Raw genomic sequence first — 23,431 nt, forward strand, 5'->3', positions numbered from 1 at the left:
GTATACCTACCTACCTACCTATCTATCTTCTGGTCTTTGTGTGATGCAGACTGAGTACCAGAAGTTGATTGTTTTACATGCGATACAGGATGGTCTGCTGGAGGGGAATGAAACATTTACCATTCACCTAGTCTCTACTGGTGATGCAGAGATATCCCCTGTAAATGGTAAAGAAATGATTCATTACATTCTTAGACATTTCATATGAGTATTCTAGCAAATCTGTTCATATTATTTTAATCTACATATTTATATATTTTGTTACCACTAGGTGGTAGCAGTTTAACCATCAGCTTTTTTCCCTAAGTTGTTTCCTTGTCTGAAGAAATCTAAGAGAATTTTAGGTCATAATTTCTAATTCTAAATTGTTGGTGTAGAATTTTGTGTTCAGATAGTTAACATTGTCTGTAAAGAATTAAAGGAGCAAAGCCAAAAACCAGGTTCAGACCTGTAAGAACTGTAAAATAATTTAATTTGTAAGGGGACATCCTGGAAGGGTCATCTAGTTGGAAATCTGGCTCAGGGAGCAGGAGACTTCACAATTAGATCAGGTTGCTAAATGCATTGTCCACCCAAATTCTAAATATATTGAAGGATGAGGGTTCTGTGGGCCCTCTGGAAAGCCAGTGTTTAACCACTCATGTTACAAAATTTGCAAAAGTTAGCTCGTTAGTTTTCATTTACCATGAGAATCTTTGTTCTCTTCATAGGTGTTGCAACCATCATTGTTGTGGGTGATGAAGGAGCTTCTGGGGTGGTTGGGATAGCCCATTCTTCCAGGCATGTTCTGATTGGAGAACCTTCAGGAAATTATAATGGAACTGCTCTTATTAGGTAGGTACAATACTCATTTTTCCAAAGAAAAAACAACAGATCAGTTTCAAAAGCTGTGAGACTCCACATTTGGGTAAAATTTCTTAAGTGTTGCATTTCATTAATACTTAGAACTATTTTTAAAGTCAGATGTTTGCTTCTAGAGAAGGGCAGATTATACTGTATCTGTGTCTTTTTATTCCTGCTGTGGAGCTCCAAATATTCCCCTCAGTCTTCAAATAATTTACAACATTGATACATCAAAGGAAAGAGGATTCCAATCAAAGGGAGGGAGAAAGGGAATCAATGGGATTTGAAGGTGCTTTGTGCTTTTTGGAATTCATTTCAGGATTGGTGCCTGAAATGTATTTCCATTTATGATGGCTAGCATAACCAAAGTGGAAAGTGAGTTTTTAGTTGAATCAAGATGCAAGTATTTCACTGCATTTAGTCAACTGAAAACACAATGAAGAAATGAAGATGCTACCATACATTCTAAGACTATTGGAAAAAAGGATTACAACACTTTCCCTTGGTCAACCAGCAAATACAAGCAACAGAACAGCTTCTCATGCTGCCCAGAGAAGCCCGAAAGACAAAGTGATGCTTTGTGCAGCAGTAGTTGCAGATCATGTTGTAGATCATGTTAGGTATAGACACATTTTTGCCATAACTTAGTTTGCAGAAACTGATGTCATGAGTAGGATTAGGCTCTAGGTTTTTAGACAAACAGCAGACAGAATATTTCTCAAACAACTTCATAGGAGTATTCTACTGTCCTTTTGCCTTAAAATAAATAAATAATTGCCTCTGGCATTACTCTTAAGTTCCATTCCCATTCTGTTTTGCATATCTATCTATGGAAAAGCAGAACGGAACCAAGAGAGCTCAGTTTTCAGTCCCCACTTTTGGGCTATATGTGCAAAGAAACTTTAAAGACCTTTCAGTAAAAAATACAGCTCAAGATGCCTCCCAGCATAGGGAAATAAAACAGAACTGCAGAAATGTTACTGCTCTGAATAGGGAATTGTAAAGATCTTAATAGTGTCATAGCACATTAAAACTCAAGCTTCACAGTGCTGATAACATTTCTTTCATGCACAAAGTCCATCTCTGATTGTAAATACTATATATATACATATCTATATATACTAAAGGTAGAAAATAAAATCCATGTTTGTCTTCTTACCTGCAGCCTGATACGTGGCCCAGGGATTTTTGGTGAGATCATAATACACTGGAATATAACACCTCCTCATCACACAGAATTTATTGAGACATCGGGGACCCTGACAATGCGAGACAGGCAGTCTGCAGCAGTTGTTCTAATACAGGTATATGAGAGGTTTTACACAACTGGCTATTTCAAGTACTTCCACTTATTTAGTTAGTATCTTGGTTAGAAATTATTCATACCTCTTTCCCTGGAAATGGTTTAAATCCTGTTAGCTTTCGTTGATTCTTCTCCCTAGGCTGTAGATGACAACCGTCCAGAGGAAAAACATTACTACCAGTTTCAACTAACTGGAATCAGTGCTGGAGGACTCATAAATGAATCTAGCAGCACAGCAAATGTTACCATGGCTGCCAGTGATTTTCCGTATGGAGAGTTTACATTTTCACGGGAACTATTGCAAACAACAGAAGAAGAAAAATGGGTATTAGATTAAAATTCCTTCTTATATAAAATATTAATAGATATCAGTATTGTTGCTAGATTTATGCTTAACTTTAGGAAAAACCCACAAGATTTATCATAACACATCCCCCAGAATGCCTGTCTGAGGCTTTTGGAGTTTTCTAATACTCTGAGAAAGAAGGCTATCTACAAAGTCACATGTACTGTGTATTTTCTAAAGCACATAGTTGTTACCTGACAGAACCATTAGAAAGATGCCTTTAGAATAGTCTCATAAAAGCAGCTGTAGCAGAAAAACAAAACCGTTTTTAAAATAAAATGTCCTCTTTCCCTCAGGTTAACATCACCATTGTGCGTTCCAGGGGATCCTATGGCAAAGTGCGTCTCCGCTTTCAGATAATAAACGGGACTGCAGAGGAGGGAATTGATTTTACTCCCACAGTGAGGGAATTGTTGTTTGAAGCACATGAGGAAAGTAAAATTATTTTGGTTGAAATTCACGATGATGACTTCCCTGAAGGTCCTGAAGACTTTTCAGTGATGATTACTGAAGTGGAACTCCAAGGAAGGTAAAGATAAAATTCCCAGTTGATTGATTACAAGCAGAAGAACAAACTGTATTTGAAATCTGATCTACCTGCAAAAAGTCACAACTGGAGTTCAGCTGTTTTACTGTATAATCTCCTAATGTGGCTACAATAGTAATTCTAATAGAAATTGGATGTATCAGGAACCCAATTCTTTTAACATTAGTACAAAGATTTTGCTGATGAAGATTTATTAAGGCTGGAAGTCCTAAGGCTGTCAAGCTGTCAAGTTGCATGAAATCAGATAAAATGAGAGTGAAAAAGTAAAATATACATGGAATAAACTACTATTTTTGGACATATGATAGTTTGAAAAAGTGTGACCAAAAGTCTTTGGTGATAACTGATAAATGTGAGAATATTTGTGTGTTTGTGGTAGTTTACAAATTGTCATACCTGCATCTTAATACTTTCACAAGAAGAATTTTTAATGTGATTTTCTTTTTATGTTCTTGCAAGTGGATTTGATTTTACTGTAAAAGAAAATGGTCTACAGATCGATCAACCTCCAACAATAGGAAATATGTCCACAGTACGAGTCACTATAGCAAAAAGTGATAATGCAGAAGGCATCATAGAATTTGATCCTCGGTATACCCTTCTACAGGGTAAGTTTACTTAAATTTTCGCTGTGGTTTTGTTAGTAAGTTAGTTAGGCAAGACTGTGGCTATGGCATGAATTTTGAAATAAAATAACTTTTTCTCAATTATTCTTGCAGTGGAAGAGGATGCTGGATTAATCATGATTCCTGTTGTGAGAAAGCATGGAACTTATGGCTATGTAACGGCTGATTTTCTTTCTCGAAGCATTTCTGCACTTCCTGATGGTGTTGATTATATCATCCACAATAATTCTGTCATTTTTTATGATGGCCAGAACCAGACTTTTATTTATATCTCTATTATAGATGATGAAGAAAGGTAATTAGTTTTTCATATGTTTATTCACTAATTTACTTCTGAGAAATCCTTTTTTAGTATTTGCAGTATGCCTGTGCTTAGAATTGGAACTGAAAAACAAATTTCTGCAGTGCTGAAAAATCACCTAAATTTAAAAGGGGATAAAAGAAGCTATTATTAGAGTTTCATAATTCCTGTTAAAGTTAATGAAAACAAATAGTTTTTTAAAATAAGAATATCAGAAAATTTGGGTGTTAATACAGTTGTGCATAACGAAATATTTTGCCCTTTTTTAAATTTTAACATGAGTAGAAATAGAACATTGTTGCAATTGTGAGAAATCTTCTGCTGTATGCTTACAGAGATGACTTCTGGAAACCTTTAAACTGTTGGATGCATGATTGAATGTAGAGTTTATTGTTTTTTTTACCCTCGGATATTTCAGAATCTCTTTTTCTTTTTCCATACAGTGAATTTGCAGAGCAATTTGAAATCCAGCTGACAGGAGCCAGTGGTGGAGCAGTCCTTGGGCCCCACCTAGTGAGCCAGATCACTATTGCTAAAAGTGACTCCCCTGAGGGCATCGTCCGATTTCTCAACCAAACTCGAATTATTCTTCCCAACCCTGATACAACCACGGCAGTGTCCCTGGTGCTGGAAAGGGCTGGAAGATTGTTAGGGGAGACACAGGTGGGCCCTGGCTGCCAAATACTGAATGCTCTCCAGTGACTTGGTCAAAAAGCTCCTGCATTTTCCTTCAAGAGCTTCTTTGTGACCGATTGCTAATAGGATAATTGCAACTCTTTATTAAACATGAATTGTGTATAGCTGCAGTATAACAGAAAATGTTGTTTCCCTTTTAATTTTCTGTTTCTCCTCCTGTTTTCTTTCCTTTATTGTGGTTTTGTGTACTTTGTTTTGAACTAGCTCCTAATCCCGTCAAAAATATGGTTCATTTCATGTACGACCACTAGTTTAATTTAATTTGGTTGAATTACTTCCTGAAGCTGACCAATTGTTTTTTCAGTACATTTTTTTGAGTTTTCTAGATTTTGGGGTTTTTTTTTGTTGGTTCGGATATTTTGTGGCTTTTTGTTACTTGTTTTTGTTTTGTTTGTTTTTTTTTTTACTTTATACAGACCACTGACAAAGTGAACATACAAATATCAGCCAGGACAGGCCTTTCATAGTCTTGGCAAATAACTGAAAAATTGGCCTTAAAGGCCATGAGCTCCTTTTCTCTCCATATAAAAATGGTCTTTGTCTTCTTTGCTTTTTCTAGTAGTCGTTGGAGAAAACTGGAAAACAATTAAAAGCCCAAAATAATAATTTTAAAGTGCTGAATATGACCTCCTTCAAAGTATATCTGATTTGTGGGAAATTCTGAAAATATTCTAGCTTTTGATCAGACTGAAGAAGTACGAATCATAAGTTGAAGGACTGAAAACTTTTATTGCGTAAAATATTTGTTATTTTCAGTCTGGGTATCACACTTCACAGGGAATGGTTTTGATCGTGAGTACTCATTTGGGGAGCTTCACAACAATTGTGAAAGGGTGAGAAATAGAAACTGTGTGCTTCACGTTACATGCTAAAAAAATACCAGTTTCTCTTCTTTTCTATTACCAATATCTAGGATTAAATAAACTGTCATTGTGGCTAACTAACACTTCAAAATTTCCATTTGTAATTAGTCATGCTTATTTTTCCAAAGTATTATATATTTTCCCACATAGAATTCATTGTGAATATTTTGTATTCTGTATAAACAATGAAGATTTGAACATAGCTAGTTACCAGATACAAGAATTTTTGTATCACTTGTGATACTCTGTCATTTTTTCCCCTTTGAGACTAGTATAATATACTGCCACTCTGAAACTGGTATCTTCCACAGATTAACTGGGACATCTTGGGACCCAATTCAGAAGAGGTTTTACCTCCCCTGAATAGTGACATTGGTGACCCTGTGAATGGGTCATTCTATTTCGGAGAAGGAGAAGGAGGTCTGAGAACCATTAATCTACAAATCTATCCTCATGAAGAAGTTGAAGTTCAGGAGACCTTCATTATTAGACTGAGCCTCATGAAAGGTGAAACAGAAATAGATCCTAAGGCGAACAGTATTACACTAATAGTAAGTCTTTTCTTTCTTCTGAGATCTCTGTTAATGTTGGTATTTATCCTGCAAAGGTTAAAAAATTAATCATAATGATCACATAGTTTGTCATTTGGCTTTTTTGTCCTCTGTACTGCTTAGGTGTATTACAGCTTCCTTTCATTAAAAAAAAAAAAAAAAAAAAAAAAAAAAAAAAAAAAAAAAAAGGTGAACAATCTATCAGTAAAATTTGGTACATAAGTTCTGACCTAGCCCTCTTACTTGTAGATTTCTGTGGTTCTCTTTGGAGAGAGCATGGACTGGGACCTCATTTCTAAATGTGTTTCTTGTTCATCCCTTCTTGACCGTTTCGTCTCCTCCAGCTGTCATATATAAAAGAAGGAGATAATCTGGCTATTGCAGAGCAAGAGAAATGCAGAATTTGTGGGAGAAGGCAGAGGGAGTTGTCAAAAACAGATTACTGCTCTAGGGATACTGCAACTAAGGAAATATTTGTAAGGCTTCTATAAGTAGCCCACAAAAAATATATATCTTTCCTTGAAATTTGATTATTTTTTTTTTTTCTGTCTGTAGAGTGTTGATGGAATTAGCTCCTGTTTCCATAGGCTGCTCAGTTTCTCCTTTAGGGACCCAGATTTATTCTGCGGACTGTAGTGTTTCACCCTGCACGCCAATGAATTGGTTTCTCAATAGGTGCTGATGTTACAACTCCATCATAAATCCAGTAATTGTTGTGGCAGCTACTGATTCACACAGGTGGAAGTGGATGACCTCTATCCCAGAGGGCTAAGTTTGCAAGCTGATAATGTCCTAAGAGTTTCTGTACACCAGCCCAAGATGCCTGGGTGTTTCCTGCATTAATATCAAAATATTCAGATACAGCATTTGAAATAAAATTCTGTCCTTTTCTTCTTTGGACACGGGGACTGAAAACTGCTAAGGGGATGTTCATACTTTCTCATCTGTCTCTTGGTATCAGTTTGATTCGTGTTCAATTTAGATTCTGCTTAAACTTTATGTATCACTGTAAGACTTTCTCACAAAAGAGCAAGTCACCTATATATCTCAAATAACACTTTTGCTTTGTGTGCATGTGCATGTCTGTGTACGTGCATGGGCTTGATATCACGCCCTTCTCATATCTTGATGATCCTGTCTACCAAGCTCTTTTTTAATTCTGTCAATATTTTTTTCTAACTACTGATGTACTTTTGAATCTTTTTAAAAGGAGAAAACTCAGTAGGAAGAGCTAACAGATGTGCGCCTTGTAGCTTCTAGCAATGACAATCTCAATGGTTTGAAAAAATACAACTCTACATTTCTGATTTTTTGTTTGTTTACTTTTGTACAGATACAGAAGTTCGGTGATCCCAATGGAATTGTACAGTTTGCTCCTGAATCATTAACTGAGAGTAATTATACAGAACCTTCAGCAGTGGAAGGGCCACAAAGTATTACACTGTTTATCAGACGAATTCAAGGCACTCTGGGAAACATAACGGTATTCTCACTCTCTTCTTAATGAACTATATAATCTGAAATCATCCTTGGTATCAATGTATGGAGCAATATCTTATTCTGTGCCTTTTAATGGCTTATTTCTTGAATTAATTTGCTTTTTACGCTGAATTTAGCAAGGGCTCAGCCCTAGTACTTGTGGTTTCGAAAGCCAGATTCAGGCACCCCTGGTCAGGGATAAAAAAAGAAAAACAGTACTGCAGTGCTTCTCTTGCTTTCTCTCTCCATCTCCCCCTGTGCTTTTGATGGGAGAACAGAAGAGACCGTGCTTTCATAGTAACCTTTCTTTGAGATCATCACAATATACTCTTTTCCAGTAATATCTAAAGGTAAGAACCAGACTTTTTTGAACAGTCACATTTGTTTTTCCCTAAAGTTGTTTAAGCATTTTAACAGGTACTTGTTTAGTTGAAAAAAAAAAAATCAATCAAAGCATCTGCTGCGTTTAATGACAAGTCTTCACCCCTTTCTGATGTGAAGAATCTTGGAAACAGGAAAACCAGCAAGGATATTTTGGTGTAAAAATAGAAGTAATTCCAAAAAATTGTTCAGATTCCATACAGCTTTACATAACACTCTAGTACTGTTAGAGGCACAACACACCCTGCTGTAAGATAGTCTGTGTACTTCTTTCTGTGCATACCTAAGCTAATTTTCATTTCACCCACTTAAAACCAATCTGTTCCATATCCTATCTATACTGAATCCTGAATATGATTGAAAGTTTCTGACTCTGTGGGTCATTTTGCTTTCTTTTGTTTTGTGCATTTTCTAAACTCATTTCAGGTTTACTGGGAAATACATAGCGAATCTGACATCACAGGTGACTTCCTTAGGACTGAGGGATCTGTTGTCATTGCTCACCAGCAGAGTACAGCTGAGATAATTATCTACCTGTTACCTGATGATGTTCCAGAACTGGATGAAAACTATGTGGTGCATCTGATTTCAGTAGAAGGTGGAGCAGATTTAGACCAAGACAAAAAAATGTCAAAGATAAATGTTTTTGCAAATGATGATCCTTATGGAGTGTTTGCCCTGTACTCTGATCAGCAGTCAGTATTCATAGAGAGAAACCTGGATCGGTATGTTCAGATTAATGTAACTCGGCATGCTGGAGCATTTGGAGATGTGATCGTTGAGTACTATATCAAGTCTCATCATGAAGAGGCACTAATTGAACCTGAGAACGAGATGGGATGCCTCACGGTAAAAGATGGTGCCAGCTTTGGAGCAAAAAGAGTGCCAATAAGCAACCAGGTCTGTATTATTCCCTTTGGTCCTATGATATCTATTGTTTCCATTTGTGTTCATCACAATACAAATATGCTGGAATAAGAGACCGGACTCTCAATAGTATCCATTGTGAAGAAACAGAAAAGAGAGTTTTATTATTATGAATTTCCTGTTTATGGAACAGAAACTGGATTGAAATATCATGTTTTAAGATAATAATGGCAAAATCACTGCTGTGCATGTGTTCAAATATTCAGTATTTCTGTCATTGCTTTGTGGTACTGTGAGTTCAATATTTCATTATTATTATACGTATGGAACTATTTTCTCAAATTTCCCTTTCGGATAGTAGTGATATGTCAGTGCTGACTCATGAAGCAGCAGATAAATTTACTTGGAGTTCTCAGTGTTCCCTGGTTGTTTGTTATTATTATTAGAGTCTTACATCCACACTCACATCCCATTACATCCATTTTATGTCTTTTTAATCCTAAGGATTAAAATCAAGCAGAGGCCCACTGTGTTAGATGCAATTTATTAAAATGGCAGTAGTTGCTCTACAAATTCACATTCAAACAAACTGTTGGTAAATGACATGCACAATAAAGATGTTCTAGCTGTATTTCTTTTGAGAAATGTAGTCAACAAAACACTTGTCTTGAAAACACTGCTTTTTGTGTGCAAGTGGAACAAAATCTGCAGATTGTTCTGCGACTTAATTTGAACTTGCATATATAATGTTTTTCGTGGAAGCAAATTTCTACTGTTTTAATTAAATTCTCTCTCTCAAAGGCATTTATTTTACTGGGCTTGAATTTTACTCTGGAACTGATTAATGTAAGCCTGGTTACAGAAAGTGCCAAGGATGTGCCTAAAATATTAGGAAAAGCAAAGTCAGCTGTTCTGCTTGTTCCTGAGGAAGCTGCCAATTCACAGGTCAGTAGACTGGCTGCAGTGTAATCTTTCTGCCACAGAAGGAAGGTACACTTCCTTACAGAAGATAGCTGCTGTAAGAATTCACTTGGCACCCTTGTGTTTTCATCATTGCAACCAATTTAATAAATTCTGACAAGACTTTCCCAGTTATTACTTGTACTGTATATTATCTTTTCTCTGCTACAAATTCTTAGATAAATGTGTTAATACAGTTTGAAATTGTCTTTTCATCTATAAAATGTAAATAGTGTAAATATTACAGTTAGTTTATACTTTTGTTGACATGAAATGGAAGTTCTGAGACTTAGAAGAAAATAACTCAATTCTGAACAATGTTATTCCTTTAAGCATAGTAGCCCCGAAGTAAATAACAGCGGCATGTTGTATTATGTGCGAAAAGAGATGGACATCATGCTGGGTTTTAATGCAGTTGACAGTATATTTGGCTAGTCACCGAGTGGGAAAATTTCCATTTGTCTACTTCGTATCAGAATGAGAAAATTTGCCTATTCTGATATGGTATATGTGATACAGTTCCCTTTTTGTATGTCAAGCGAAGACAACAGCATGGTGAGGTTTTAGTTCTTAAATTTTATTGAAGCTTTTATTTAATGATTTAATTGTCTTGAAGCACTGTTCTGTCTTTTAATTTGTAACTGAATTTAATCCACATGATCTTTCTGTAAACATCATTTACTACCATATATCCATTTATCATCGTTTTTAGAATGTGCGAATTATCCTTTCAGTCCCATTTGCTCAAAGAAAAAGAAAAGTAGATTGTACTAGCAAGAACAATTTTGCTAATAGTATCATGTGGCACCAACTTACTTTCCACTGGATAAACAGTAATTTATTTTAGATCTATGTGCATATATATACACATATAGTATTACATATATTGCCTGTGAGCATTGAGGGCAGGTTGGTTTGTTTTTCTTTTAAACAGGCACAGAATGCTCTATTCAGTGTTTTCAGCACTGAAATGTCAGTTGTACTGGCCTTTTCCCTAAGATCTATTTCTCAGAAACCTAAGATTTAGAAGCATTGTTAAAGATTTCTGAAGGAAGTATGTGTGTATATATATTCACACATGCATATATATATATATATATGTACATACATACATCTATATGCACACATAAATACCGTAACATGCCTATTTTACAAAATACAGTATGCTTTCACATATTGCCAATTTTTATTCCATTTCCTATAACAAAATCTACTGTGTTTGAACAGGTTGGCTTTGAATCTGTGATTTTACGACTTACAGATATTATAGCAGGGACAGGTCAGGCTGTCATAAGCAGAAAAGGAGTTTACGGCTCTGTAACAGTTACCTGGATTTCAGGATACCCGCCAGACCTAATTACTGACTTTGCTCAGCCAGGCAATATTACTCCCCCGTTTGGTAAGTACTTGTCCAAGGAAACAGCTGTTAAAAGTTGCGTAAGTGCTGATACCACCTTTTAGTTGGTTGCACCTCTACGTGCTTCCTCTGTTAATGAAGAGTCATCAGAATGAAACTGTGTGGTCTGATTTTTACCTGTAAGGGATATGTTCCTTTTATGAGCAAAAAAAACCCCCTAAGCTTCATAGGTACATGTCTGAGAGGTAGGCACAATGCTCTGCCCCTGAAGGACGGGCCCTTATCATGCAGATTTCTTCTGCCTAAATGGAGTGGAATTGTGATTGAAGTCTTTGTCTCAGCACATTCCCAGGTAAAAAGAGGATTCCTATTTAGTGATTTTGACTTGTGCTCTCTCTCACTCTCTCTTTCCCTTCAGGTACTGTTGCATTTTCCTTTGGTGAGCAAAGTAAAGTGATTTCATTTCAGGCAACTCCAAGCCCAAACAAACATGAGTCATTTGCCATCACTTTAACAGCAGTGCACAGCAATGTGTCTGGTGGGGCTCGCCTGAGGTAAGGCTATTACTTATGGTTTCCAGTCACACAGATGCTGTAAGAATTATGACCTGCATACTGGCATACACCTTATACAAATCCCTATTAAATTACAGATAGCTAGCAAGCTATAGTGCCTTTGATATATTTGTATGTCTTGTCTTAGGTGGAAACAAGTGTCAGAACTGATCAAAACTGAGGCTTTTCTCCAGTTCCTGTCTATTCCATGTCACTGGGGTCCAAGGTGCCTAGAATATGCCTAGAATGATGGAGACAGTTAAGAAAATGAAGAACAGAGATCAACAGTTTTAGCCAGGAAGCTGAAGAATGAAAGCAATGTAACCGCTTTCATTAGTATCCCAAAAAAATCCACATTTAGAAAATCTTAGATAACAAACATTATTTGAAACAAATAAAATGAAACAAGGAATGCTCTGAAAATACCTAATTTATATAGAAAGCCCTTTTTATTCTTAAAAACAAAGCCATTACATTTAATGTAGTTTTCCGTCTCAGCCAAGTGGTTGTCTATTCTTCAAACTATTTTCTTTTCATTCTTTCTTACTCATTGATAGCTAGAAGTGGTATAAAAAGAATGAACGTAGAATAACACTGCGTCTGGAGAAAGGTATTGGCTTTACCGTATCACAATTACACTGGCAAATCTTAAGGAAGTAAGGAATGGACTGGATGGCTAAACTCCTGAGAGTCACCCCTTCTCCTAGGCTTGTCTGTCCTGTGGACTGGTGTCCTCAGAGCACCTATTTACCGTGTGAGTCAATTATCTTGACTATATGAGAATGACCTTTCTTAAAAAACTTACGACCACATCCCACAGGAGGTAAAGCTGACAGTTACTTTGAAGAGTTTTTGGCTCCCGTACTAGTGGAAAGGGTCTACTTTTTTAACCAAAATCACTGTAATCTTTCCACAGCTTGGTAGCCTCCAGCACTGAATAATGGGTCAGTTATAGATATAAGTGTAATGCCTAAGGTTTTGCAAAGTTTCGAAGTCTCTGTGCTTAATTTCTAATAAGAAGGGGTTATATTTATTATGAAAAAAGCAGAGGTTAAATTGATATTGATAATAGAGCTCAGATCTGGAAAAATTGCTATGAGTAATGTTGCGAGGGAGTAGTTAGCATTTCAAGGCCCCACTGTAAATTTTAAAATAACTTCCCTTCCTTCTTTAGCTTCCTTGCTAAAACTGTAGATCTGCTAGTACCTGTCTGCTCCACCGTTTTGCCTTGGTACAGGAAGTTTGTCCAATGGTTAAAACTGGTGTTACTCAGAGTGACTGTATCATAACATACCTCCCTGCGCTGTGTCCACAATAGAAAGACATCATACTTTCCTTTGCCTCTCCGTTTTCTCAGGAAGACCTTATTTTATTTGTCCTTTACTCTGTATCCTGTGCTGACTCAGGATGGATGAAACCGGTGGAGGGCTGTTCAATCCAATCATTGCAAAAACATTTTTCTGGGAACCTCTTTAAATCTTGCTTGGTACAACTGCTACTTCTTCCCTCTACTGTTACACATTTTTTTAATCCGCTCTCTTACAACTGTCATTGATTGGTCCCTGGAAATTGTGCTGCTTGGGTGTTTTACTTCTCATACTTTGTATTTCCTCTCTCAGTTTTGATATCTTTTCTGTTTCAGATCAGGATTTACAATAGCTGAAATTGAGCCAATGGGGATATTCCAGTTTGCCTTTAACTCCAGATCTGTTTCAGTTGAAGAAGATGTTCAGGCAGTCACACTACATGTCGAAAGATTGTTTGGTTTTCAAAGTAATCTCACTAAACTGACATATCAGACCATTCCAGGAAGTGCCAAACCACTGGAGGACTTTATACCCATTTACAATGGAGAGCTTATATTTTTATATTTTCAGACAAATGCTGTGATAGAAATATCAATAATTGATGACACTGTGTCTGAAATGGAGGAATTTTTTTTCGTAAATTTGACTGCTGTGGAAATTTTGGATGTTCAGCCTGTGAATCCTGACTGGAGTCCACGTTTCAATCCAGCTTTCAGTGTTGCAACAGTTAATATCCTGGCTAATGATATTTTTCATGGAATACTAAGTTTGGGGCCAGAGTTTATTTACGTTGAAGAAGATGCAAAAAGCAGTACCCCCAACACGGTGATACTTCATATCAAAAGGACCAAAGGTTTTACTGGTGATATTGAAGTAACTGTTAAAACCTTTGGGGGAGTAAGTGCACAGAGTGGTGTAGATTCATATCCTTTTGGAGATGTTTTTGGAAAATCAAACTTCACCTGGGCAATGGAAGGAGAAGATTTTGAGGAAAAGTCAGTCTCTCTGACTTTGCTGGATGGAGAAAGAGAAGGCAAAGTGTCCATAAAAATTTTTGATGATGATGAGCCTGAAGGACAGGAGTTGTTTTATGTTTTCCTGTCAGATCCTGAATGTGGAGCTCAGATTGTGGAAGGAAAGGATGAATATGGATTTGCTGCTTTTGCAACTGTGATTATTGCAGGTAATATTTTTTTTCCCCCAGAAAATTAATCAGTACATCTGAATTAAATAACAGTAGAGAACTGTCCGTTATCATATCAACTTTCATGTAAAGACTGGAATTCTATTTGATAATAAGCAGGCTATTTTATTCCCAAATCTTGAGTGTTCCAGATCAGTGGAATCATCTAATGCACAATCCCACTGTGCATCCCTTAGCAGTGTAGCTCAAAATACATTTATAGATGTTGCTTATGTCTGTTCTTGTCCTGGTTTACTTCATGTAGGGAAAAGGCTAAGCTTGAGTATTTTTCTTGCAGATGTAGTAGCATTGCAGGTTTTTTTGGTTTTCTTTGCCATGATGTCACTTTCACATTTTATGGGGTTTGCACAAAGTATAAAACCCAGATTCTGTTTTCATTCTTTGATACTATGCAGTTCATGTCTGCAGTGTAGTCATCCTCTGCTTCTGGGGATGGAGGATAGGAATGGGCTTACACAGACATCAGGGGAGAATTTTTCTTTCAGTCACTACATGCTGCTGTGAGAGAGTGATCTCAGAGCTCATTTCCATTAGGATTTCGACACCTATCACACTTATGAATTGAATATAAACCAAATTTAATCATAATGTAGATTAAATTTTAGAAACAAGGTGGGAATTGGAAAGTTTAGGCTAATCAAGAAAGCTCTATGTAAGGCCCAGCATTTACTGGAAGTTTGATGTATTTATATAGTCTTAGGAAAACAAAGTAGATATTGAGAACGAGGATTAAAGAGTGCTGTTGGATAACTGTATGCAGCAACCAAGACTATATGCAAGAGCAGAGCAGAGCGTTCCCTTCGTGTGCACCATCTCTAGAATTCACCGCGCAAGTAACCAGTTGCCCATATGTGCAAGTTAACTGAAGAAGGATGTGCATAGGCACAGGCTGGAATTTCAACTTGCATTGAATGCCATGGAATTGTATTGACACACTCTAGAGTTACACCCTGAGTGCAATGGGTACATAAAGTAAGATCAGGAGGTGACTTATGTTAAGGAGAAGGGTCAAAACATGTATCTGCATTTAACTGTATAGATAGAAAGATACCACAGGTTAAATATTTGTGCATGCACATAATAAACATGCTGTTTCTGTTAATCTTCAGTATATATATTGACATTTAATAAGTGTTGGGTCAGAAGTAGATTGCCTTTCCAATAGGAGAGTAAAGTCATCTCTACCTGTAAGGAGAAATCCTCTAGAAGCAAGATTTAATGGGACATTGTGAAGACGTTAAATTTCCCCTCATTAACCCTGTATTTTTTTCCTCCACTGCTGTTCTGTTGGTTATTTACATTCCCATGAGAACAATGCAGTATTTTGCAGCTCCCTAGTTCCGCACACGGAATTAAAGGTGCAGGAGAAAAGCTGATGTAAGAGTTTGGGAAAATGAATGTGTTCAACAACATTATAGGTGGAATGAATAGGAAAGCTAAAGTCCTGTCCTTGGGAGCCCATCTTTATCCCATAACTTATTATGGCAATGCTGTCTATCTAGACCCAGGCTGAGACCCATTTCTGTTCAGAAATAATATGTTTTAAGGGCTCTGGTAAGTGTAAAATAATATAGCTGAAGTGATATCTCCTATAAGGTATTGTGAGCAAGGCTTTTGACACTGTTTTGGACTAGTGTGACACCTAGCTTCTTGAAATCAAGGGACAGAACATTCAGTCAGCGCTGAAAGCTGCTGAAAATACAAGCTTACGTGCAGAGGTAGTGTCAGAACTCTCATAAGGAATTTATTTTCAAAAATACTTATTCTACTGGTTAAAATAAAATCTAGAATTGCCAACATTTGAAGTTCTAGATAAGAGTGAAATGTAAATTAAGAACAGAAATATCAAAAGAATTTTTCTTGAGGCATCCCCAAGTAGTACTTTGCAACATGTTTTTGTTACCCAGTTTTTATTTTTTAGCAGTTATCCATATTAAAATTGTAATTTAGTCCTAGCTTAACCTTCTTGCTAATTGCTTTCATGGACTGTTTTCTATATAGGAAGTGATCTCCAGAATGGCATTTTGGGATTCATTCCAGAAGTACAAAGTGGTCTTGTACTTGATGAAGACTCAGAAAACAGAGAAGTGCTGCTGATTGTCGCAAGGCAACCAAACAGGTGCAGGCAACAGCTGATCCAAGTGCTCTTCCCACACGCTGTTATGTGCTGTGTTGAATCACAGAAGCACTGTTAGTGGAAGGGATTATCATAGCATTTTATAAAAAATCTTTGCCTTTCTGCTCCTTTAATAACTTCCCAGAATTTGGCAAATGGGCCTTGAAGTTGTGAATGTTATTAGGTCTGTCACTGTGCTGGTATAAAGCCGAAACAGCAAAAATCTAAGTATTTTCCAACTACTTACTCTGTCAGGCAGCAAGTGGGAAAGTTTTGCGTAAGTTAAAGTATTTGCACTGCTAAAGGTGTAACTCAGATTCTCGTTCCCTGTGTAATATAAGTAGGTATGAATGCTAAAATGGCGATGAAGTCCTTACCTAAGTGTCAGTACTATGTTTATGTCTTCACTCACAGATATTATGTTTTTTCCTGATTCACATACTTATATGTTGCGCATTTATGTGTACTTTAAACAAATATGCTCAAGTACTCTAAGCTTCTTAAACCTATAGGAAAGACTATTTCTGCCCAGCTTTCCAGGCAAATGGTCAATACAGTATTAAAGAAAGTACTTGGGCACATCCCTGTCTTCCAAGCACCAGTGTCTCTTATTCAGCTGATCTCATGTTTCCTGAAACAAAAGTTGAGAAGAATTTGGGTGCTAGTTAATTGCTTTATTTGCTCCCTGTGTTGCTTTTTGGTAATCTAAACAGATTTTGGAGGAAGGAATTTAAATAAAGAGATAATTTTCATCTTAAATGTTTTTTTCCCTAGTGATAAATTCTGAATAGTAACATAAAATGTATATTATGTCTGTGTCTTATGATTCCTAAAGCAACAGTGCTTTCCTTCAGTACATGTATACCCTTTTGATTTGCTTATAGGGCTTTTGAAGATGTGAAGATCTTTTGGCGTGTAACCTTTAATAAAACAGCTGCTGTCCTTCTGAAGGATGGCGTGAATTTGGAGAATGAACTTGTGTCTGTGCTGGGAGCCACTACCTGCATGGCAGGTCAAACAATGTGCAATATTTCCATTGAAGTAAAACCTGATGATGTAAGTAACTATTGCTCATTTTTGTACAGTACTGTGACATTGAATTGCAATTTATCAAGGTGAAAAAAGCCCTTTGATCTGGAGGAACTGATGTGCCATTTGAAGATGGTAACTTGACATCTGCTCAGTTCCTCTGCAAACACGTTTATTTACATGCTTGTGCTACCTCCCTCGTGACTGGTAAAAATTTGGGAAGGAGTATTTAGTTTGAAGAGAAAACTGCAGATTGCAGATTTTTATGGAAAGATAAGAAAAAAAAAATGCAGTTCTTTCAGTGAGATGCATGTTCATATATGGGACTCTTGCCCTTCACACAGTAAATTTTTCATCTATCAAAGCAGTTCTTAGTGTGGTTTATGGAAAGCATATCCTGTAAGTAACGTAAGAAATAAAAAACATCTCATTGAACAAAAAAATTTTTTATGGGAATTTGTGCTTAATATGCATGCCTAAATCCAGCACGTTGATCTGTGAAAACTCTCTTCAGTCATAAAGCTGCATGAGAATCTCTGAGTGTCTAAACATCTGCTGCTGTGCACATCAGCTTGTGAGTAGCAAAGCTCAGTTTAGCAGCCATCATCCACTAAAGCCATTTGGCATTCGTCGGTTGGGTATGCCGAAGCCTAAGAGCCTCGAGAGTCCCAGCTGGCACTCAAAAATGCAGACAGCATTAAATTAATACAAAGCACAGCGTTCAGTTATTTTATTGGAAAGAGAAGGAAAAAAAAAATAGAAAGGATTAATGCTTGCCATTCTTTCAGAGTGAAGAGTTTGAAACTTCCCAAGAAATCCTAACAGCCAGGCAACTGGCAAAGCTGAGGTCTGGGGAATGGAAAACGGACAAAATGAGGAGGCTTCCACAGTTTTTCTGACTACATTCTAGAAAATAATGCAAGAAGTAGTATGTGGGAAATTGTAATATCCTATTAGAGAATAGGGTGCAATTTCCTAGTTAAGAGAGCCACTTCCCTTCTTCATCTTCAAATGTTATTTTTAAATGACAGAGCCAATGAATAAAATATGTGCCTGAGTGGGGCACAGGCTGCCTCACTGAGTAAACTGGGATTTTAAATCTGTTTAGTCTGAAGTAGTGTTATCATTTAGTGGCAGCAGTGCAGCAGCTGCAGAGACATGCAGTTGTGCCACATGAAGCACAAGCGTGTGCCACTCTAACAGGTGCTAATGGAAGGCTAAACTTCCCTGTGGCATTCCAGTAATTTCTGCCTGTCAGCAATTAGTCAAGATCAGGCCACTTAAAGAATTACTTAACAACCAATCAATTAAAAATATGTGCTATTTAAACCCCTAAATACGTCCTAATTCTTATTCCAGTTCTTTCTCCATAAGATAACTTATGAAATTATGGAGTAATAAATATTTGATAAATATTTCATATTTTTTATGGCATATGTATGACTTATTCTAGCTTTTGAAAGTTTTTACTTAGTTAGCTGTACTGACTTTGTTAGTAAAGAGCTGAATCCTGCTTTCCTGGAATTAAAGTAGGGTTTCCTAAAACCAGAGCTGAAACAAAAAGGTATGTTTACTAAAAAATAAAAAATTGCCTTCAATGCTCATTTTTTGGTAATGCTATCATCTTGTAAAGAACTACTTTTTCTTGCAAGTTCGCTGCTTCATGAGTGCATGTAATAGGTACAAATAACGTATTTCCAATGATTTCTAGAATCTTACTAAACCAATGTCTATTTCTAAACCTGTTATGTTTGTATGGTAGGTACATGATGAAAAATGCGGTAGAATGTCATATTGTAATTTAATATTGCTGTCTTACTTTCAGTAAACAGGCATTAGGACTGTAGAATTGACTAGGCTAATTCTCTGACATATGAACACTAATATGCAATAGCCTGTATTTCCAGACTGACAGATTTCTGTACATTTTAAACCTCACAAATGTCTATCAGATAGTATCTGTAAACTTTGGGATTTTTGATAAATTCAGTTGGGCATTCAAATCTACTGAGATTTGCTTGTAAAAGCATGCATGAACACATTAAAGTTTAAACACTAAGACTGTATGTAAAATGTTTTTCAGAGCTTTACCTGAGTTCAGTACTCAAGTACAGTCAAGTTAATTAATTGCAGTTTCAAAACAATTAGACTTCTGTGCAGTTTTTCCACAGGTGAGTAGGTGTGTACGCGCCTTTTCATAAGGCAAAAAGAAAATGAAAGAGCAAATTCTTCACAAGATGTACATCTATGTAAATCCATAACCTGGAATATGGAGCTCTTGGAGAGTTTACTGTCATGTATGGTGGCAAATTTACAGCCACAATATATGTAGTATATAAATAGCCACTTTATTGCAACAAATTCCATGTGAAAATCTGAGATTGCATTATTGTACATGACAGAGTAGTGCCTATTGCAGTAGGTTTTTTTAGGATATACTTCATTGTACTTACTGCACGTTTCAGGAAGCTTGCCTGTGGTAAGTGTTTGTACAAGTAATCCATTGTGCATACAAAATATAATATAATTTTTTTCAAGCTGAAAGTAAATAGTAGGTCGTATAATAATATGGAAAAATCCCTCATTTGCAGGTACCTGAACTTGAAATGTATTTTTTTGTTGAGCTGTACGCTGTAAGCACAGGAGCTGCGTTGAACAGCAGTGCCAGATTTGCTGTTATAACAGTCCTTGAAAGTGATTCTCCTCATGGTTTACTATATTTTGCTGTGGGTTCTCGTTTTGCTGTGGCTCATAAAAAGACAACTTTAATCAGCCTGCAGGTGCTTAGAGATCCTAGTACATCAGTAACCACAATGGTTAGCTACAGCATGCAGGTAAGACTTTTATTGTTACTTTTATTATTTAAATTATTTTTATTATTATTTTTATCATTAAATCAGTGTTCATTCTCTGAAATGAATGTGACTGTGATTAGTAGTTTTTCAGGAAATGGTCAAACATTTGCTGGGCTGTATGGGCTGCTTCTTTGGTTTCCCATTAGTAAGAAGACCTTGTCCTTATTGCACTGCCAAGAGTGGTTTTGTTCATTAGTACCTTCCAGTAGCTTCAAAGCTGTGGTCAGTGAAGGTATTAAATACATTTTTTTCTTTGTTCTGAGGTTCTTACGAGACTCCAATTTTTGAGGCTTCTTTGTCTGAAATTAATTTTTAATCATGATAGTTGCAACTACAAGATTCAGATACCGACACACTTGCTGTGTTAAGTCACACATATATTAATACACAAAGCACTCTTAGGAAAAGAGAGAACTTTGATCAAATTGTATTCCATGTTCTTGAAGTACTAAACCTGAAAATTGTTCTTCCAATTGAAAATCTCATGTGCTAAGGTAATTTTTATCACCCCCATTCATTTTTGTTATGTTTACAGCTGTAACACCAGACTCTTCTAGCTGTTGACCCTTTTATCTCTAAATGACTACCTCATTATTATTGACAGACGATGAAGAGTCTCCTTTAGCAGAAGTAGCACAGCTGCAAATTCCTTCCACTTCCTTATAGTTGTGAATCCAACATCAGGGCAGGGCACAGGCTGCAGAAGGGATTCCTCCAAGCTTGCTGTCGCATTGGAACAGTGTTTAGCCTGATGTGCTTTGAATATGTGGTGTTTTATTCCTAAAATGCGCTATTCTGGGGGAGGGTTATTATAACAAAGCATTGTGTGACCAGTGTACTCACCTTTTATAATAAAAGGCTTTGCATTCTGTTGTTATATTGCATGCATATCTACTTTAACTGCATATATTTGCATGGTGTTTCCATGCATTTATTATACAGTAGCTGGCCAATGTTTTAGTTAAATTGTGTGGTAACAAATTTTCACATTCTTTCCAGCCACAAGTTCATGATTATTTAGCTGAATTGCTGCTGTCCAGTGTATATTTAGGCTAAAATGTAGGGGGCAGTCCCTTACCTGTTTGTATTTTTTATATAACAGCCCTTCTTTGGACATTTTTAGGGTTTGAGGGTGCATGGCCAAATACCAAGGTATTGGTATGACTGGTCCCTGTGAAATAAGAGGTCACGGCAGACAGGAAGCATGAGATGCTAACTGGAAACAGATGTTTATCTCATTCCTACAAAGGTTTCTTAAACATTGTTCTTGTCACTAGTGCTTTTGTTGCCACTTATTTCCCTGCTTCCTAATTCTTAATTGGAAGGGATAAACAAAAGGAAACTTCTCACTGGAATCTGCCCAGATGATGTGATCATGTTCTAGAGCAGTTTTAAACAGATGCACACTGCATTGATTTACCAGGTTCTCCTGTGAACTAAAAATGTCTGATTTATTCCATAAGTAAACTCTACTAATTAAAAGTAAATGCTTTCAAAAGGGGGTCTAGTATTTCACAAATAAAAATCCTTGGTTTTTTCATAGGAGACCTTTACTTAAGAGCCAGTATAAAATCTGTACTTGGTAAATTAATAGGTAGTATTGAAAAAAACCACATTTGAATAACAGCCCAAAATGTTAGTGTCCACTTAAGGAAAGTTTATTATATTGCCAGACATAATATCAAGGTTATGGCAACTGACAAAAAGAGCAAGAATGTGAAGAATGAAACAGTATCTGCAAACCTCATAGAAGGTAATAATAGTGCTACTCCACAGGCAAAGGAGGCCATATAGCATTCCTAGATAAATTGATCTGTCTGCCTTGCATGTGTATTCTATAGTGTTTGCTTTGCCTTTGGACCTAAATGGATTGTTCTTCTTTTAAGTATTTATTCTGGGACTGAATGTATCATGAATTGATAGTAGTTTGGGCACAGATTTTTGCAAAACCTTTGGTTTGCTTTTATTTTAATATTTATATATCTGTAACACCTGTCTGTACCCTGAGCTGAGCGGGACTTCACGCTACAGTTATAAACTTACATCACCCCCTCCGGAATTCACCTTGTGGATGTGCTAACATTTCTGTAATATCTGTTCACCCAGAAAAGCTGTGTGATTTTTGTTCTGGAAAAGAAAGAGAGGGATCCTGCCTACTTTTGAAGAAATATATACTTCTTCTCCTAAGCTGTCACTGACTAAAGGTGACAGATTGCTGTTTCAGGAAGATATTTCAGTTAATGTAAATAGTATATCATCCTTAACCTTAACTGCATTTTGAAAGAGGACTTCTTTTTTACCCATTTAAATTTTACCAATTTAAAGTATGTGTATTAGCTGATTTTGAACAGTTGTGTCTATCATAATGTTACTTAAAACTCTTCTGATTTCTTTTAAGGAGCTACAAAAACCTGAACCTATTGGTCGGACCTTCATATCTCCAGCTGTGGCAGGACAAGATTTTGCCAGATCTGAAGGTTTATTGATTTTTGAACCTGGACAGAGAAATACATTTCTGGATGTGACCCTGACTCCAAAGACAGGATCTTTAAACCCATTTCCTAAACGTTTCCAGGTTGTACTTTCTAATCCCACAGGCGGTGCCAGAGTAGATGACATGTACGGTATTGCTAATGTCACCATCGTCTCAGATTTGGACTCCTTGCCAGTTTGGGGGCTGATTGATCAACTGCATCAGCCTCTTGATGACACCATTTTACACAGAGTCCTCCAGAATCTGAATGTCAAAGTGGCTACAGAAACTACAGAAGAGCAGCTTACTGCTGTGATGCATATAATAGATAAGGTAAAACTTTTCTGCTCTTTCTTGAATGAAGTGATGAGTATAATCACACGCAGGCCTGTGATAAGATCAAGGTTAGCATCCATGGCAGTGACTCGGGCACAGACTACATAAAAACAGAAACTGTGAAGTCCCACAATCAAGGAATGAGATTGTCTGCCACTAGTTAGGATGGTGCCAGGAAATAAAAAATCAAGTAGGTTGAAAAGAGCAGTATTAATTTTGCATATGTACCTATAGCTCAAGATTTTCTGCTGAGCAAAATTTTCCCTTTGATGCCATACTTTCATTGAGCTTATTATGGTTTCTTTTCTTAGGCCTTATCTTTGTTGGGTTTAGGCCTGGCACAAGACAGTGAGCCCCAAGTTTTGCTCATATCTTCACAGCTGACTGCAGTCAATACACAAGCAAATCCTGCCAGGGCCAGCTGGAGCCTGCCATGC

At 36.7% G+C, this 23,431-nt stretch overlaps 1 protein-coding gene across 1 annotated transcript in view; it reads left to right on the plus strand.

Moving 5' to 3' along the window:
- ADGRV1 (adhesion G protein-coupled receptor V1) overlaps nt 1–23,431 on the plus strand; it is a 292,864-nt gene that overhangs the window by 105,970 nt on the left and 163,463 nt on the right. The window contains exons 61-79 of the mRNA XM_040578910.1: nt 50–167; nt 711–834; nt 2,009–2,147; nt 2,286–2,471; nt 2,789–3,021; nt 3,499–3,647; nt 3,759–3,960; nt 4,410–4,629; nt 5,837–6,076; nt 7,410–7,559; nt 8,363–8,836; nt 9,605–9,748; nt 10,991–11,162; nt 11,539–11,674; nt 13,317–14,164; nt 16,187–16,304; nt 17,186–17,357; nt 19,922–20,164; nt 22,584–22,991. Of these exons, the coding sequence (XP_040434844.1) occupies nt 50–167; nt 711–834; nt 2,009–2,147; nt 2,286–2,471; nt 2,789–3,021; nt 3,499–3,647; nt 3,759–3,960; nt 4,410–4,629; nt 5,837–6,076; nt 7,410–7,559; nt 8,363–8,836; nt 9,605–9,748; nt 10,991–11,162; nt 11,539–11,674; nt 13,317–14,164; nt 16,187–16,304; nt 17,186–17,357; nt 19,922–20,164; nt 22,584–22,991 (4,476 nt within the window). The remainder of the gene's footprint in view (nt 1–49; nt 168–710; nt 835–2,008; nt 2,148–2,285; nt 2,472–2,788; nt 3,022–3,498; nt 3,648–3,758; nt 3,961–4,409; nt 4,630–5,836; nt 6,077–7,409; nt 7,560–8,362; nt 8,837–9,604; nt 9,749–10,990; nt 11,163–11,538; nt 11,675–13,316; nt 14,165–16,186; nt 16,305–17,185; nt 17,358–19,921; nt 20,165–22,583; nt 22,992–23,431) is intronic.

The sequence above is a fragment of the Falco naumanni genome, chromosome Z, assembly GCF_017639655.2.
Source record: "Falco naumanni isolate bFalNau1 chromosome Z, bFalNau1.pat, whole genome shotgun sequence".
Classification (NCBI taxonomy): domain Eukaryota; kingdom Metazoa; phylum Chordata; class Aves; order Falconiformes; family Falconidae; genus Falco; species Falco naumanni.